The sequence below is a fragment of the Eimeria tenella genome, genomic scaffold, assembly GCF_000499545.2.
Source record: "Eimeria tenella Houghton genomic scaffold, Eth_scaff21, whole genome shotgun sequence".
Lineage (NCBI taxonomy): Eukaryota > Apicomplexa > Conoidasida > Eucoccidiorida > Eimeriidae > Eimeria > Eimeria tenella.
The window spans coordinates 151,855-168,380 of record NW_013541946.1 but is presented as its reverse complement, the minus strand read 5'-3'; the positions used below and the strand labels follow the sequence as shown (position 1 = coordinate 168,380).

Genomic DNA, 16,526 nt, shown 5'->3' with positions numbered 1-16,526 from the left:
AGCAGCAGCAGCAGCGGCAACGAGTCTATATGGATTGAGAAGTACAGGCCGCAAGCCCTGGACGAAGTTGTGGGCAACGACGAAGTGCTGCAGCGGCTGCGCATAATTGCACTGGAGGGCAATATGCCCCATTTGCTGCTGGCTGTGAGTCCCTCCTGCTGTTGCTGTTGCTCTTGCTGCTGCTGCTGCTGCTCCCCGTTCCGCTACTGCCGCTTCTCGTGGCTCTGCTGCTGCTGCTGTCTTCGCTGCTGCTGCTGCTGCTGCTTGGCTTCAAGCTGCTGCTGGGCGCCACTGCTGCTGCGGCCCTTTGGGCCTCCTACGCTACCCCCTGTGGGGCCCCTTGTGCTGGACCAGTGGTCCACTCAGGCCACACGGGTGGTCCACTTTATTTGTTTTGCTGCTCTGCTTGGGTCTTGCTGCTGCTCTCTGTTGCTGCAAATGCCTGCGTCTGTATCTCCCGTACTCTTCGCGAGGGTCTAGGGTTTAGGGTTTAGGGTTTAGGGTCCGCCTTCCATTTTACGTTTCTGCCCCGGTTATCTCTTGCTTTTTGTTTTATTTTTATTTATTTTTATTTATTTTATTTTTATTTGTCTTCTTCTTTTGTCTGTCTTTTTGCTTCCTCCTGGCCACGGCTGCTGCCCTGCCTATCGCCAGCAATGAACTTTGTTATTGCTCTGTTTGTCCACTATTTATTTATTATTTATTATTTACTAGTTTATTATTTATTAATTTATTAATCTATTAATTTATTTGTTATTGTCTGGCATTAAAAGTGCTGGAGTTCTCCTTTGCGCAGTCAGCGCCGTGCGGCCGTGGGGTGTATGGACACTTGCTGCTGCAGGGGCCCCCAGGCACCGGAAAAACCTCAAGTGTTCTTTGCCTCGCGAGGGCTTTGCTGCAGTCTCGGTGGCGCAGCTGCTGCTTGGAATTAAATGCTTCTGACGAGAGGTGAGCCAGGGTTTAGGGTTTAGGGTTTAGGGGTTGGGGAGGTTGGGCAGCCACGGGCGTCCGCCCTGCTGCTTGCTGCGCTGCCGCATGAAGTTGGCACTAAGAGCAGCAGCAGCAGCAGTGGCCGACGCGCAGCAACAGCAGCAGCAACTCCGCAAGCAGCAGCAGCAGCAACACCACAAACAGCTCATCGGCAACAGCACAAACAGCAGCAGCAGCACCACCGCAAGCACTAGCAGCGGCGGCAACACCGCAAGCACCAGCAGTAGCAGCAACACCGCAAGCCCCAGCAGCCACAAAGACACTGCAAGCAGCAGCAGCAGCAATACCACAAGCAGCAGCAGCAGCAGCAAGGGGCGCTGCGGCGTGCGCAGGAGCATCGACGTAGTGCGGGACCGGATAAAGGCGTTTGCAAAAGAGCGAAGAGATTTGCCTCTGGGGCGGCACAAAATAATAATTTTAGACGAAGTGGATTCTATGACGGAAGCGGCGCAGCAGGTCCCCCAAACCCTAAACCCTAAACCCTAAACCCTCGCACCCAAACCCCGAAGCCCTCCCAACGCAGCAAAACCCGCACCTCTGCACTGCAGCACACTGGAAGCAAGCTTCGGGCCACTGGGCAAAAGGAAGCTACTGGCAGCAGCAGCAGCAGCTGCTGCTGCTGCACCAGATGCTGCTGCTGCACCAGATGTTGATGCTGCTGCGCCAGATGCTGCTGCTGCAGCGAACGGCTCGGACTAGCGTTCCTCCGTGCAGCAACAGCAGCAGCGTGTGCTGCAGTTTGGGGTGTACGTACACTGCAGGCCCTGCGGCGCATCATGGAGCTGCACAGCGACACCACCAGATTTGCTTTAGCTTGCAATTCTTCTTCTTCAGTTATTGAGCCGCTGCAGTCCCGCTGCGCCATCCTGAGATTCACGAAGTTGTCCGACGCCCACGTAGGCTTTAGGGTTTAGGGTTTAGGGTTTAGGGTTTGGAGCTCCGTGGTAGTGATTGCGGAGCTGCGGTGCCGCAACTGCACAGCCTCAGGCTTCGGAGCCTGGGGCGTTTGCGGGTTGGGGTTTGGGGTTTAGGGGTGAGGGTTTAGGATTTAGGGTTTAGGGTTTAGGGTTTAGGGTTTGGGGTTTTCGCGCAGCTGGTGCAGCGGCTGCGAGAAGTCTGCGCTAAAGAAAACGTCACCTTTACAGATGATGGAATTGAGGCCATTGTGTTTTCAGCGGACGGAGACATGCGCAGCGTAAACCCTAAACCCTAGCGTCTGCCTGTGTGGTTTTGCTTTGGAATTTTCTTGCTCGCGACTCCCAGTTGCCTTTTCCAAATTGAGGCTTTAGGGTTTAGCGTTTTGGCTTTAGGGTTTCCGCGCAGGCTCTGAACAACCTGCAGTCAACTGTGTCAGGATTTGGCCTCGTCAACAAAGAAAACGTTGAGAAGGTGCGCATTCTTATAGTGTTTAGGGTTTAGGGTTTAGGATTCAGGGTTTAGGGTTTAGGGTTTGGGATTCAGGGTTTAGGGTTTAGGGTTTGGCGCTGGCGTTTGGTGGCCCTTAAGGTATGCGACACGCCGCCTCCAGAAATGCTGCGGCGCATAATGCAGCAGTGCGTGGCCGGGGACTGGTACGGGGTAAGCTGCTGTTTTCAGGGTTTAGGGTTTAGGGTTTAGGGTCCAGGTTTCAGTTCCCAGTAGTATTTTTAATACTCCAGTTTCTAGTATTTGTGTTTCTTTCTACTTATCCGTCTAGGCCTGTCACTTCTCTTTAACTCCTGCACGGACTCGCTGCCGTCGGCTCCCTTTGCTTCCTGAGGTTTAGGGTTTAGGGTTTAGGGTTTAGGGTTTAGGGTTTGCGTGCAGGCACAGTCAGTGGCCCGAGTCATCCTCAGTCTCGGCTATACCCCCCTTGACGTCGTCACAACTTTCCGCGGAGTCCTCAGGCGTGCGGACTCTGAGCTTCAGGAGCATCTGCTACTTGAGTTCTTGGGGGTGAGGATTTAGGGTTTACGGTTTAGGGTTTGAGCCTGGCTCACCCGCAGGCACGAGCCCGGTGGGGGCAACAGCAGGGTTTGGCCCCTAGGGTTTAGGGTTTATAGGGCCAGAGGAGCTGAGTGCAGGGGTGCCCGTAAAAGGTTGGCGCTGCTGTTGCGTGAAGGTTTGGGGTTTAGGGTTTAGGGTTTGTGTTCGCTTTGGCTTGTGCTGGCAGATCGTAGGCATGACGCACATGACGATGGCCGGGGGACTCTCCACAGAGCTTCAGATGGAGTAAGTTGCTGCTACTGCCTTTGCTGCTGCTTGTTTGGCGGCTGCTACTTTTGCTGCTGCTGTTTCTGCTGCTGCTACTTTTGCTGCTGCTGCTTTTGCGGCTGCTGCTCTTGCTGCTGCAGTTGCTCTTGGTGGGATCAGCCTCTATGCGAGGCATTTGTGCGCGAAAATGTGCGCGGATCTAGGGTTAAGGGTTTAGGGTTTGGGGTCTGTTCTTTTAGGAAGATGCTTGCGCAGCTCTGCAAAGTTGCTATTTCCTTCCGCCCCTCTGTGAAGTACTAAACTCTGGACAGCATCGCAGCGCCAAACCCCAACTAAACCCTAATCAGCCCGCGCCCTACACCCTAGCCAGTGACCAAACCCTAAACCCTAGCCAGGGCCTAATTTTCGCACGCCCTAAACCCTAGCCAGGGCCTGAACTGTACACAACCGGACCCTAGCAAAGTCCCAGATGTGACTTGCTGCGGCGCCAACGGGTAGACCGTCGCAGCAGCTGCAGCTCCAGCTCTAGCAGCAGCTGGCGCTGCAGCAGCAGCCGGTGCTGCAGCGTCAGCGACCAAGCGTGCAGCCCTAAGTCCACCAGTGCACTTGGCTACTGGCTACATGATAACGAGCTGGAACTTGTTTTCAAATTCTATTTTCCGAGACCTGGCTGTCTCAGCTTCATGTGGGATATGACTAGAACTGCGGCTGCCGGCTGCATGCAGACTCGAGTAGTTCAGCTTTCTTGCAGAAGCACTTAATAGAGTGGCCTCTGGGCCAAGCTAGAGTAACCAGACTTTGTGAAAGACGATCTTCGGCGATCTAATTCCTCTGTATCCCCCAGTATCCGTTAAAATGAACCAAAGTTTGGAAAGCTGCACGCGGGCGTTGACGCCCAGCTTTCTGCAGCGCCTCACCCGCTGTTGCAGCTGCTTCTGCAGCGGCGCGCGTACAGCTTTATCGTTCAACATTTACTCCTCGTTCACATACTCGGGCCCCAAACCCGCAAAAGATGCCACCGGCACGTGCTGCACTAAAGTATAGAACTTCTCAGCTGCGTCTTCATCTTCGTTGCGGCGCCGGGCCATTCGCACACGCACGCGGCGCGGCAAGTTGCGGATGCCGTTGCTCCAGATGTGCTTGTTCAGCTTCGTGTCGATGCGCACGTCCTACGAAAATGCGAAGATACCAAACAATTAATTCCAAAATGAGACAAATTAAACAACACAATACTTGAAACAAAAAAGAAATGCACTATTACTGCCGGATCCAGGCAAGTTTCCTCCGCCCCGAAAGGAGAATTTAGAGTGTGTCATTGGGTGAGCCTAGCTGGAATAGCCCTGAGGAATTCGATGAAAACGTGTGTTCCACTTGGGTTTTTATTCTTGATTAGCAATGAGAAGCCGCATTTTCGCTTACTTTTGTGTGCATGACCTTCTCCGCAAACTTCCGGATCTCGCGAATAGCGCGGGGAGCTCTCTTCTTGAACTGGATGCCGTGCACAATCTTGTGGAGGTGAATTGTGTAATCTCTGCAAGCAGGTTGCATAGATTTGGTGGCTTTCTTCTTCCCGCCTGAAATGTGACAAAATGAGAACACAAAAAGGGAGCATGCATGCAGCGCTGGCCCAACCACTGTGGGAACCTTAACGAGGGAAGCACCAGTCTATTCCCTATTAAACGCAAGTATCCCTACAGAACTCCAGCAAAACCAATTTAGAGCATTTTGAACAGCAACTGGGAATAATGAATGCTGCATGGCGGCTTAATCGCGGGGTTTCTGCTCTGCTCTCTCACTCTTGATCGCCATCTTCGCGAGCTGCTGGAACTGAAGATACGAGCGAGCCTATCCAGCGCCGCAGAAGAAACACAATGTAATTCCTGGATTTAAACTTGCGGTGGTCGTCCGGCAGCCTTGCTTCCCTCGTCTTGTCTTCTCACTTGCTACGGGTGCAGCAGCCCCAGCGTAGCGGCCTGTGGGGTTCCGCAGCCGGGGCTGGCTTCTGTGACTGCTGCTGTTGCATGCAGCACGAAGCCATAGGAAAATGCGTCTGTGCTATTATTTGGTTGAGTTCACATAATAACTAAATGCTGTGCTCCAAACGGCCACTTACTCATAAGATGTATGTAGAAGACGGACATCAGAGATAATGCCGTGCAGAAATGCCACCAATTCTTAACCGCTGCTACAACGCTTATTTCCTTCAAGTGTAAACGTGCACCAACACCATAAATATATGTATATAGCTCCAGGGAAACTGCCCTCATCTTGTTTTCTGGATGTGCGTGCTCCTTGGTGAACCCATAAAGCCACCACATGAGTACTTGCAAGCTACAAAGCTGCAGGCAGACAGACCTGAACGTGTGCTACCTAATTTGAACGTTACAAAGCAAGGCCAGTGGCGTCATGGGGAAAGACTCAGTTACTGGTGGCGCTGGGGGCAGTAGAGCTGAGCGCCGTCCTAGTGCGCTTAGCCACAAGAGCTCCACGGGAACTTAGGAGAAAAGCACAGGAACAGGTTCTAATTTTCAGAGGTGAAGACAACTTCCCCTTGAGTGATGGAGCCTATAATGTGCCTGAACTACTGAGGGGCTCTGGTCTCTATCTCTCGGGGCTTTGTTTATGCGGACTTGTATTCAATTACCGACATGTACCTCCAACTCAGGATCTAATCGCTACCAGTGTTCAGAACAAAGGCATCACAGAATAGGTGCTGCCCTTCTCAGCTGCCTTGGGGGAAACAGGCACCGCTGGTGTGGCACATGCTGCCCATTCTATTCCCGTTGCACCCCTCTACCGCCAGGTGGCTTGGCTTTCAGTACAGGGCTTAGTGCTAGTTCACTCTTCTGTGCCTCAACTCTTTGCTGGCTCTGCGTACCGAATATCTATCAGAAGCAGCAGAAGCCAACGTCCTCTGAACAGCAACTACTGGGCCTACTGTGACGCCCTCAGTACCCGCAGCAGTAGACACGGGGACACGGGAGCGCTCAGACAGCCGTGGGAATTAACGACTGGTCGTAATACGTAAAGGCTTCTCGGGCCTTAGGCAGCCTCGACTTGAATCAAGGGGCACTGATTAAACTAGGCAGGCGTTTGCGCCGAAAGACTGGGGAGATCCAATTCTAATTGCAAACGCATGAGGGCAGCCTCAAGCTAAAATTTGTAAATTATTAGCTGTTAAACAGCAAAGGTCACTTGTTTTGAAGAGGGACGCCTGAAGGCACCAGAGAAGCTGCTGCCTGCCCTCTGCTTCCCCGCAATAATGGAGCCATTCGCGACCCCTCCCGCAGCAGTTCTCGTTCCCTCTGCATTTCCACGTGCTTTGTGTTTGCCTGCAGCATGCCTTTTGGCTCTGCGGAAACGACTACCCAGCCCTGTGCCTCCTGGGTCACCTCCCTTGTGTCCTTGGAGGCCCCGGTGGAAGCCGCCTCCAGCGTTCATTGCGCTGGAAGGCGAGGGGTGTCTATGTTTTTTGTCTAAGTCTGCCCGTTCCTGCACTCGAGTAAATTGTTCGAAGTCGCCTATTAACGTGTTTGCGAAACCCTCCGCCACAGAGGCCAAGAAATTCGAAAGGCCAAATAAAGGAGAAATCAAGCAACGCACGCAACAGGCAATCAGAATCGCCGTCGTCTTCCACCAGCTGTCGCCTCTGCAGCCAAATTCGCAAACAGGGAGGGGAACCAGGCAAAGCATAGCTGCGCAACAGCAGCAAACTGGCGCATATTTCTGCTTGGCTGCAGCAGCTTGCACACGGCTCGCACTACAGAACAATGTCTAGACCAGTTGCCCCTGCGGCTGTTTCTAGCTATGTGGGGCCTTGTGGGTGCATCTTTGTTTCTTTGTCTTCTGTGTCTGCGCTTGTGGGAAGGGCCGACTCAGGGCAGCCTCCTCCAGCTAGCCAACTCCTTAGCTAGCTGGTACGTGAATGTGCGTGAAGACGCCAATCTACATGCCGGCAGCCAGCTAGCTGGGATTTAATGGCGTACCTAGTGACACTGGCGGCTGGTTCTGTAACAACAGCAACCCAAGGCCTCCAAAAAGTGTCTAAAATGAATCCGTTGAGTCCTTTCCAGAACGCGTCAAGCACGCCGTAGGGCCTGGGCCTGGAGCCCCTCATGAGCTTGTGCAGGATGTTGAGAACATGCGACAAAGACTGCATGACGCCTCCCATGGTGTAAATGATGAAGAGAATAAAGCCGATGCGGAAGCCCATCATGAGCCCCTCAAAGCTGTTGCGGTTGGTCTTCGCGCCCTTCACTGTTTGCCGACAGAGGGCACTTGTGCCCCTTATAAAGCCCACCACAAATGCACACGGATTGCTAATCCATGCCGAAGGCAGGGATTGCCGGATGAACTGCCGCAGGTAAGAGTTGCGCAGAGAGTGGATCAGCTCGTGCCAGGAGCAGACAGTGAACTTCCGCCTTTCCCTTGCTATTTGAATGGTCATATAAGGAGTGTCCAGAGGCAGGGCATCGACTATGTGCAGCACCTGGCGGGATATTCGGTGCTCCGAAGTGCGAATGGACACAGTGAGAGACAGAGTGCTGATGGTCAGGTTCTTTATATACACGGGACTCGCCCGGTGCAGCTCCATCCACCTCGGGTTCGGCAAGACCAGCACATGCGAAGATGGGGGGTTTATGTACACCCGTGGGGTGGCGTAAAACTGCATAGAAATGGGCTCCCGCAGCAGCACCTCGTTGAATGGGTCCCCGCTGTGAGTCTCCCCCGACGTTGCATCTCCAGAAACAGAAGACAGATACCCTCCTGCTGAACTGGTGGTTGGCCTCAGCTTGTCCAGCGACAGCGGGGCCAGCGAGAGGCTGTGCATGCTGGAGTGGGTGAGGTCCATGGCCAAGGGGTGCACCAAAAAGGCTGCAGCAGCAGCAGCAGCCCCAGTGCCTGGGGGGCCTCCTCCCGCCTCTGCCGCCGCACCCCCTAAAGAAGGAACAGCTGCCGAAGCATTTCCTGCTGTCGTCTCCGCAACCATCACCTGCTCCTGGCGATTCTCCTCAAGAATCTTCATCACCGCCAGCTGCCGCAGGGCGTCAGCAGCGACGCTGCATTTTAGGGCCGTCTGGAGGGCTGGCGGTTTCTGAGCAAAACACAGCACCAGCAGCAGGGGACAGTGTAGCAACAGCACCAGCAGCAGGGGGGAAGTGCAGCAAAGCCACCAGCAGCAGGGGGGAAGTGCAGCAACACAATCGAAAAAAGGCCAATGAGACAGGCAAAGAAAAGACTAGCAGTCTAAGACAAACAAGTGAAGCAGAACTCAATAGACATCAGAGACAGGGAAAAGCCAAACTCAAGAATCCACCAGATTGTGTAGAGGAGCTTAGACACCACCCGCAAAGCAAGTTGGAGAAACAGCGGCGGCAGTAAAATGATGTAGGCAGGCATGAAAGGAAGAAGAGCAACTTGGAGTGCCAGAGGCGCTCAGGGGCGAGAGAAGTCAAAATGGAATGCATACATTCAGGGAGTAGCCGAATTCACGACCCAAATATACTCAAGATAAAAATATAGCTGCCTGGAAGACAGCTGATAGTTGGTGGGACCGGCGATCGCATACCTGTGGAGCTGCGAGGGCGAACTTGTGCAGCATTTCCACTTCTTTTTCGTATATGCTTATGAGCTGCTCAATAACGAGAAGCTCAATGTTGGCGCTGAAGGGACTGATGCGCACTTCCAAGAGCTCGTAAGTGGGAGCCTGTCGAGGATCCACAAGAGACCTGACAACGGCAACCTCTAGGAACTCTTCTGTTTCCTTTCCGTACTTGGACGCCGTGTTTTTCAGTATGACAGGGATGTCTCCCTTAACAAAATGGTCCACGTGTAACATCGCTATCCGCGCGGAAAGTGTTACTGCACTTCGCGTCATCACCAGCAGCCCATAGTCCTCCTCCACGTGACGCTGCAGAGGCGGCGACTCCAAATCGCCAGGCTGAACCTCTCCCTCGTTGCCTTCTGCGTTTCCCGCAGTCAAGCTCCTGCTGCTCCCGCTAAGGGAAGCAGACTCATCCCTTCCCGGAATTTTGAAACAGGGGCCCTGCTCACCTACAGAGCTATTCGACGCAGCGGGCTGGCGGGCTGCCCTAGGAGAGCCCTGCGGAGCTTTCCCGACCTCCCCAGACCCTGCGGGCAGCGAGTGCATGCGGACTTGCTGCAAGACTCGCTCTAAAGGAACAGCCTCGAGGAAGACATCTAGCTGTCGTGGATTGACAGAGCCCGAAAGCGAGAGGCCCGTCAGGTGCAGCGCTAGTACCTACACATCCACGAGAAACCCGCACCAGCAAACAATATCAAATATACATGATAATCGAAGTAAGCAGAACCCTGCCTCAACACAAACTAGACCAGCTCATAGGAGATTTGGGAAACAACTCAACGGGCTGCGCACGCAGGGCAAGCTGCGTTACACTTTCTAGCGCAGCCTTGCAACCGTGAGTAGGCAAGCGCATAAGAACGGCCCGCAGCCACCGGGACGCTTGATCATTTATTATGAATTCATCTGTTCCGCTTATTGCTTAAGTGCGTTTTGGCCGAAAAGAGTTAAGTAAAAAGAAATGCAAGAGGCCACGGTGCTCACTACTTCACTTTGGTGAATCCACGTGACGGTTAATCGGGGGAGACGAAATTCGAAAGACAATCCCAGCCAAGGCGGAGGCCTCTGCTGCTGTTTTCCCTGCAGCAGCGAGCTGCGGTCCTGGGCAATTATGGCGTCCTTCGTATATACACTGGCAGTCTCGGGCGATTGGGCATCTCCTGATGAAGCCCCTGCAGCTTTGGGCCTCCCTGTGGCAGTGCCACTGCTCTCTGCTGCTGATTTTGACGCTGTAGCGCCTGCAGCTGCTGATGTAGTTGTTGGGTCGTACAGCCCGGCAGCAGCAGCAGCGGCAACTGCGCCGCCGTCGTGCTTACCGCTCTTCCTCATGAACTCTTCCCTGATCATGTCAAAGGCTGCGCCCCCTGCGCGCATTTTCTCTGCCACCTCAGGAGATTCGGTAATTATGAGAATGCGGCTGCCGTTTGCAGCAACTAAGGAAAAGACGTAAAGCGTGGCCGTCTGCTTCTCCTTGTTGGCTCCAGTCGAAGACAGGCCTCCGCGAGGAGTCTGGGGGCGTATGAGGCTGCTGCCAGTGCAAAGCAACACAGAACAACAACAAGCCAGCCAGCTCCTAACCCGGAACATTTCCCTCTAAATCATGAGCTTTTGCGACCCAGCAGCAGCAACGAAGCAGCTTGGCAAACACAGCTACTGCGGTTCTACACTGTAGCTTCCGCCTGATGGAATCAGCTGCATTGTCTTTGACTGCTTCATCACGCCCTGGGCGCTCGGTATCTATCTCCATGCGCCTATAACTTCTTTTTTGTGTCTCCGCCTATATTTGCCTAACTGTATCTGCGCCGTCTCCTCTCCTTGCGTACACTTGTATGAATCTGTCGCTGTTTCAAGTGACTGGAGGAGCCCTTCTTTGTTGCCCCCCTTGCGCCTCTTTCCTTTGAAGTCATTCATTGTCTAAGGGGGAGCATATCTGTTCGTCGCTGCCTCTAAATATGCACTCGTCGCCCCTTCTGTCGCTCACCGCGTGTCTGCGTCTTGGGCGAATTGGTCTTCCTCGGTGTCAAGATTCCCTTCGACAGAAACGCCCCGGCCTCCTCCCGCTGCCCCTGCCCTAAAGTTGCAAGTGAGGGCGCTGCTGTTGTTTCCCACAGCAGCTGCAGCAGCTGCTGCAGCAGCTGACGCTGCACTGACAAGGGTCTTGGTGGGCAGTCGCTGCAAAAACGGGGCCTTGCGCGTAGACGCTGCGTCAACTGAGCGCGGGGACCCTGGCTGCATGGGTGGGCTAGTGGAAACCCCCAAGAAGGCGCCAGTGGGAGCGGATCCCTGCGGCTGCTGGTGTGGCACGAACTCAATAGTCTGCAGGTCCTCGTCAACTGATGCCAAGCTGTATACAGACCAGGGACAGTGCTCCACGTCGAGTACCCTTAGGCGCACGCGCGCGTTTTCCAGGTTCTTGTGGTAGGGCGGAATGAAAGGCACAGAGCCCCACGGTGGGATCAACTAAAAAACAGTGCACAACACCGAAGGATGATGAAGACGTGGACTCCTAAGTGCTAAGACACAGGCCCCAAAGAAGCTGTAACCCAAAACAAGGACTCCCATCAGGTGAAAGGGCAAGAAGTCGGGCAGGTGGTTGCTCAAGACCGGCTACTGTCAATTACGTGCCTACAAAGCACCCCTATGACTATCAAGCCCTCTTGCTCTTTCCAAGCATGCCACTGCCCCAAGTCAAAGCAATATCGGAGCATCAAAAACCGGCATGCGCAGAATTCTAAAAACAGGAAGAACCGCATCAGGCAGGCCCCTCCTGCTGAGCTAGCATGTTGCCGCCGCAGTCACGGAGACTGTTAAAGACTGATCCATGGAAAGAACATGTGGCTGATATCTGCACTACAGAACCCATGCAGTTCCCGCTGTCATTAAATCTACTGCTATATCCCCCGCGTTTTGTCCCAACTAATGCTGTCTCTAGGCGCTTACGCGGAGATTGGCATCTGATTCATCACGTCCCTTCTTCGCTGTGGTCTTCGTCTGAGATCCGCTAGTCACGGAAATGGCAAAGGCATCATCTCGCAGCTGGTTTTGTTGTGTGCGCCGACTGCGTTCTGCAGGTGCGTGAGCAAGGTAATAGCTGCTGAGGTTGAGGATGGCAAACTGAGGGTTTTCCGGCAGTGATAGTACAATGAAGCTGCCATTGTAAGTGTACGGTAACGCAGGAACATCTCCAAAGAGGCCTGAAACGATGGAGACCTGCACTATAGGACAGTGCTCAGGGAGGTACACCTGGGTGCCACCTCCCCGAGGGGTCAGCTCAACTTGAAAGAAGGAAGGCACATGGGCAGGCACCAGCGAAAACGAGCATGACACCAAGCTCCTTTCTGCCTGTGTCAGTAGCACGCGGGGTTCCACCCCATGGAACGCCTTCGTCTCCCCTGCAAAGAGAGAGAGCTCGCAGGGGCTCACTTTCTGCCGCCCTCCCATCGCCCCTCCCAGAACTCGGCTCCGACTGCGTACTTCCCGCACCACCACAGAAAACGGAAGGCGCGAGATGAACACGTATCGGGGAATGACACTGACGATTTTCGTGGTAGAGTAAGGGGCTTCTCCGTAGCGAGTGCAGAGACCCAGCACGAGAGTTGAAGGCGCGTTGCCATTGCTGCTACGCACGGGGTCTTGCGGGGTCGCAGTGGCCGTCCCTCCCAGCGTAGGTGGGGCAGAAATATCTGTAGCATCCCCTGGAAAAATAGCGTCCTTCTCGGTACTATCAGTATCCCTCAAGTCAAAAGTGTTATCAGGAGCATTTTTGCGGTGGAGAAACGAGCGGCCCCTCCCAAGTTTGCGAACCCTACGCTGCACCGAGACCTTAAAAGTCCTGGCCCGGCGAACTCCCAGAAAACCCCTATCTTCAGAATCACCCCCTGTGCTCATGATGTCAGAGTGAGAGCGGGGGACGCCAAAAGAACCCACAGGCCCTTTCTGCCCGAAACGCCTGCGGCTCTCGCTCGGCAGATGTCCCAAGGTGTCGTCATCGATGAAGGAGTCTGTCGAAGACTGTGCACAACCAGGATACAGAGCTTTATGCAACTTGAAGGTATAAATGAAACTACCCTGCGGCTGCAAAGCCAAACACACATGTTTTCGTCTGGAACCACTATCTGGCGACTGCGAAATATGCACGTGTGCGGGCTTGGAGACAAACGAGTCGGAACACTTAGGCATAAGATACACGCTCCTGCACAATTCTCTATGCGCATGCGTATACATGCATAATCAACATGTACAACTGAGAAACAACGTTATCGACGACGCTACAAATTGGAACCGGAGATAACAATGAGTGATGGATTACCGCTGCGGCCTTCAGAACTGGAGACTCTCCCCTTGACACGTCTCTCTGGACGTCAGACGCCCCTCCCAGTGTCTGCTGTCTCTCCGCCTCCCCGTGGTTGAGAGAAGAAGTGACTGAGTCTACCGAGCCTCCACCTCCACCTGGTGCATAAACGCGCAATGGGAACTTCCATTCTCATACGTGCAGCCATAGGTAATGGCAAAATTATAGAAGGGACCACAAAGACGGGGTGCAGAGGAAAAAGAAAGCCACAATAAAGTACAAGCTAAACGACATCGACGCGAATATCGACTGAAACAATTGACGGAAAACTCACTCGGAAGCTCGTTGCTTTGGCGCTGCTCCTCTCTCGTAGCAGACGCCACACGATACCCCCAGCCAAAACGAAGGTACCGCTGTTTCCGCAGCGTCGCCAACTTAAGTACAAGTGGTGGCCTGCACAGACACATGCAGGAGAGGAATCAGGTAAAAAATGCGTGGTTATTGAGAGTTAAAGCAACACGAATAGACAGTGAAGCAGGCTCCTAAAGGCGCTGCTGGAGAAGGGCAGTCACACCGCACTGATGAGACTCGACAACACAGCTAAGCCTAGCTGTAGGCGCTGTTCCATATGCTCCCTGTCCGCAAAGTCAATAAGCAGCCAGAGCATTAGCAGCAAGCTCGGTTTTGGGCTCCTGTATTACCTGGCAGTAGATATGCCTGAGAGGTCCTGCTTCCTGCTGAGGGAGGACTGCAAGACCCGGTCGGCCAGCTGGTCTATTCTGTAGGCTCGAATAGAGGCAGCCCGCATGTCTTCCTCTGTGGTATAGAGTCGGCAGCGGCTGGGGACAAGGGCTCCATTTACTGACAATGTGGCTTCTGTTAGATTTTCAAAAAAGTACGGAGCAAACACCGTGATTTGCCTCCTGCTGACGTCCGCAGCCAACTGCATTTCAGAGAAAAGAGGGGGCAGTCGCTTTCCTCTTCGCTGGTTCATTGCCTCAGCCTTCACGAGCTTGAGAGCTCCAGGAGGCAGCAAAGACTCTCCGCGGCCGTTTTTCAGCTGCAACACCTTTGAAACTGTTAAGGTGTCTTGTGATGGCAGTAACACAGCAAACCCTTGGGACTCATACACAGTAGTTGGCTGCTGGTGCTGCTGTTGTTGCTGTTGCCGGTGATTCTTGCGCTTTTTCTGCTTCTCTTCTCCAACTCCAAGGCCTGACGACACCCCGTTCGCTGCTGCCTGGCTCAAAACACCTTCAAGGTTCTCTTGCTGCAACAGCCAAGCTGCGCCACTTAGCCGAGATGCTCCGCGAGAAGCAGCAGACGCCAGCAACTGCAGCTCCAAAGGACCCAATGGCCTTCCATCGGTTGGGTGGAATGCTTCGAGCTGGGTGTTAAACTGCTCAAGTGGGGCCCCATGAACCCGCAGCACGAGCCACAGTCTTTGCTCACCGACCGGCAGACCCTAAGGAAGAAATTGAGACAAAACTCTTATCGAGTACATGTGTATGACGCAGCCAGTGGCCGATCCAAACATTGGTAAAGCACTTTGCAAAAAGGGCCACAGTACATCGATGCAAATCTCCAAGTCTTACCAAGGCAAGGTTCCTGCCAAGTACGACTAGCCATGCAGTATGCACATGTTTCTGTCTGACTTCATGTATGTACAAAAATATCAAACGAAAGCACTCTGTGAAGCGTACAGACCGACGTGCAGCTGCTTTTGCATATATTTGAGGGGACGTAGCTATTTCCTAGCTGTTTATTATGTCATGATAAAACAGATACACGCGCATAAATACATACAGTACATACCCAGCTCTGATGGGAGGGGATGGTCGCCTCGACGAAACTGTCTGCCACAAGCTTAGCAGCCGTTCCTCTTGACTTCTGTTGCTGCGCCTCTTCCTTTTGTCTCTTTCGGGTCTCGAGCTCGGCCAAAAGCTCAGCTTGCGGGTTCCCAAAGGCGTACCTTAAAGGCTTCCCTGGCTCTCCTGTTGAAGAAAGTGCGTAGGCGTCGGTTGCTCCTGGGGACCCTGCAGCAGCAGTAGCCATCGGGGCTCCTGCACCCAGCTGTGGCTCGTGGGAATGGCGGCTGTCTCCAATATTTCTCAGAGAGACGGAGACTGTGATGGGGAAAGGAAGCGTGTTCTTGATACTAAGCATTGGCTCCAGCTTGATGACGTAACGCTGGGCTATTCGAGACGCCTCAGATGTAGGTACATCCGTCGTGTCAACCATCCCATACAGCATCAAGGAGCCACGCAAGCGTAAAGTGAAGGGCGGTATGTCGAGCCTGCGAGGTTGGGTATCTGGCATCAGGACATACAAGACAGGCAGAAAAGCAAAGCAATTAAAACGGAGTCCCATGAATATGTGCAGACGCCGACGACTTAGCCGCATAAGTGAAGAACTGCATATGTCTCACATCCTGTTTTGTTGGTAAGCTTGTAAAGGGCAGGGAAAGGAACCGGGGGGATTTCGGGCTCCCCACGTCTTTCCTGAGCTTCCCCTCCCCCCTCTGTGTGCAAAAGGGCAGCCAATGAAGGGACAGTTCCGTTTCCAAACCAGGACAGTGGCACCGAGCGGCGGCAGCCAGGAAGAATGTCAATGTACTCTTCGTGGGCCGAAGAGACGCGAGTTTCGCCCGTTACACTCGCCGCAAAACAAGATATTGCCAAGCCACCCCAGTTCCTCTTCGCCCGGCCCACGTAAACTCGCAGGGTCATGGAGCATGCGTTGGCTAGCTGGACGCAGCTTCCCACTGCAAGACTCCATGTGCCACTCCTCCGGTCAACTACTGGCTCTACTAATACCTTGAAGCCCGCATTTTGCAAGAAGTAAGCTCTGCAATTGGAGTAGTCCGCGTGAAGGCGGCCCATACAGCACCATCCTATTTCCTTACGAAGCAGCTGCAATAAGCCTTCCCAACCACAGCGCATACTCAAGTTGCCTCCCCCATGAAGTACTGGCATGTCATCTACCAGCATTTCAAGAGGCGCTTGGGCTCTTCGAGTTGATGAAAATAATAGCGTCTCTTCCTGCAGACCAGGACCAAACACAAGGCCGATGAAAATGAAAACAGCAAGACGTCTAAAGCACAACAGCAACTGCCACTGCAGCTACAATAGCACTAATTGCCTCTTACGTAAGACTTGAGCCAGGCGTTGTCGACAGTTCTTGTTCCCAACCGGAGGATACCCTCGACAATGCGTTTGACATCATCGTAGGATTCCAGTCTCAAGGTTGGGTAAGTCTCGTTGAGCTTCTCGTGGGACACACCTCCACGTCTCCACAAACGGCGTTTCTCGGGGGCAACCTCTGCTGCAGCTGACTGCTTTCGAACTGCAAAGTAGAGAGATGATGTAGGAGTCATAATCCATTCATCTGGCTGCATGCGCGAGTAGGTCCACCTGCACAGAAACTCGGAACTTGCAAACAACTACTGAG

General features: G+C 53.5%; 3 protein-coding genes across 3 annotated transcripts in view; 1 reads left to right on the top strand and 2 right to left on the bottom strand.

Annotated features, from left to right (window-relative positions):
- Window positions 1-1,035: 1,035 nt before the first annotated feature.
- ETH_00021480 (replication factor c subunit, putative) lies at window positions 1,036-3,483 on the top strand (the record flags this gene model as incomplete). Its single annotated transcript, XM_013374523.1, has 8 exons — window positions 1,036-1,446; window positions 1,752-1,886; window positions 2,084-2,185; window positions 2,314-2,379; window positions 2,497-2,568; window positions 2,797-2,925; window positions 3,143-3,201; window positions 3,423-3,483. 8 exons carry the CDS (start codon window positions 1,036-1,038, stop codon window positions 3,481-3,483), a joined length of 1,035 nt encoding a protein of 344 aa, XP_013229977.1.
- A 671-nt stretch (window positions 3,484-4,154) lies between these two features.
- Window positions 4,155-4,992, bottom strand: ETH_00021475 (60S ribosomal protein L31, putative; the record flags this gene model as incomplete). The annotated part of the gene is made up of 3 exons (XM_013374522.1): window positions 4,155-4,352; window positions 4,603-4,757; window positions 4,980-4,992. The coding sequence occupies 3 exons, from the start codon at window positions 4,990-4,992 to the stop codon at window positions 4,155-4,157; spliced, it is 366 nt and encodes a 121-aa protein (XP_013229976.1).
- A 1,368-nt stretch (window positions 4,993-6,360) lies between these two features.
- The window catches only part of ETH_00021470 (uncharacterized protein), a gene marked incomplete at both ends in the record, with an annotated part of 32,108 nt that continues 21,942 nt past the window's right edge, over window positions 6,361-16,526 (bottom strand). The window contains 12 exons of the mRNA XM_013374521.1: window positions 6,361-6,832; window positions 7,170-8,278; window positions 8,753-9,445; window positions 9,770-10,313; window positions 10,767-11,245; window positions 11,726-12,796; window positions 13,095-13,234; window positions 13,411-13,529; window positions 13,778-14,541; window positions 14,892-15,388; window positions 15,505-16,117; window positions 16,225-16,489. Of these exons, the coding sequence (XP_013229975.1) occupies window positions 6,361-6,832; window positions 7,170-8,278; window positions 8,753-9,445; window positions 9,770-10,313; window positions 10,767-11,245; window positions 11,726-12,796; window positions 13,095-13,234; window positions 13,411-13,529; window positions 13,778-14,541; window positions 14,892-15,388; window positions 15,505-16,117; window positions 16,225-16,489 (6,766 nt within the window). The remainder of the gene's footprint in view (window positions 6,833-7,169; window positions 8,279-8,752; window positions 9,446-9,769; window positions 10,314-10,766; window positions 11,246-11,725; window positions 12,797-13,094; window positions 13,235-13,410; window positions 13,530-13,777; window positions 14,542-14,891; window positions 15,389-15,504; window positions 16,118-16,224; window positions 16,490-16,526) is intronic.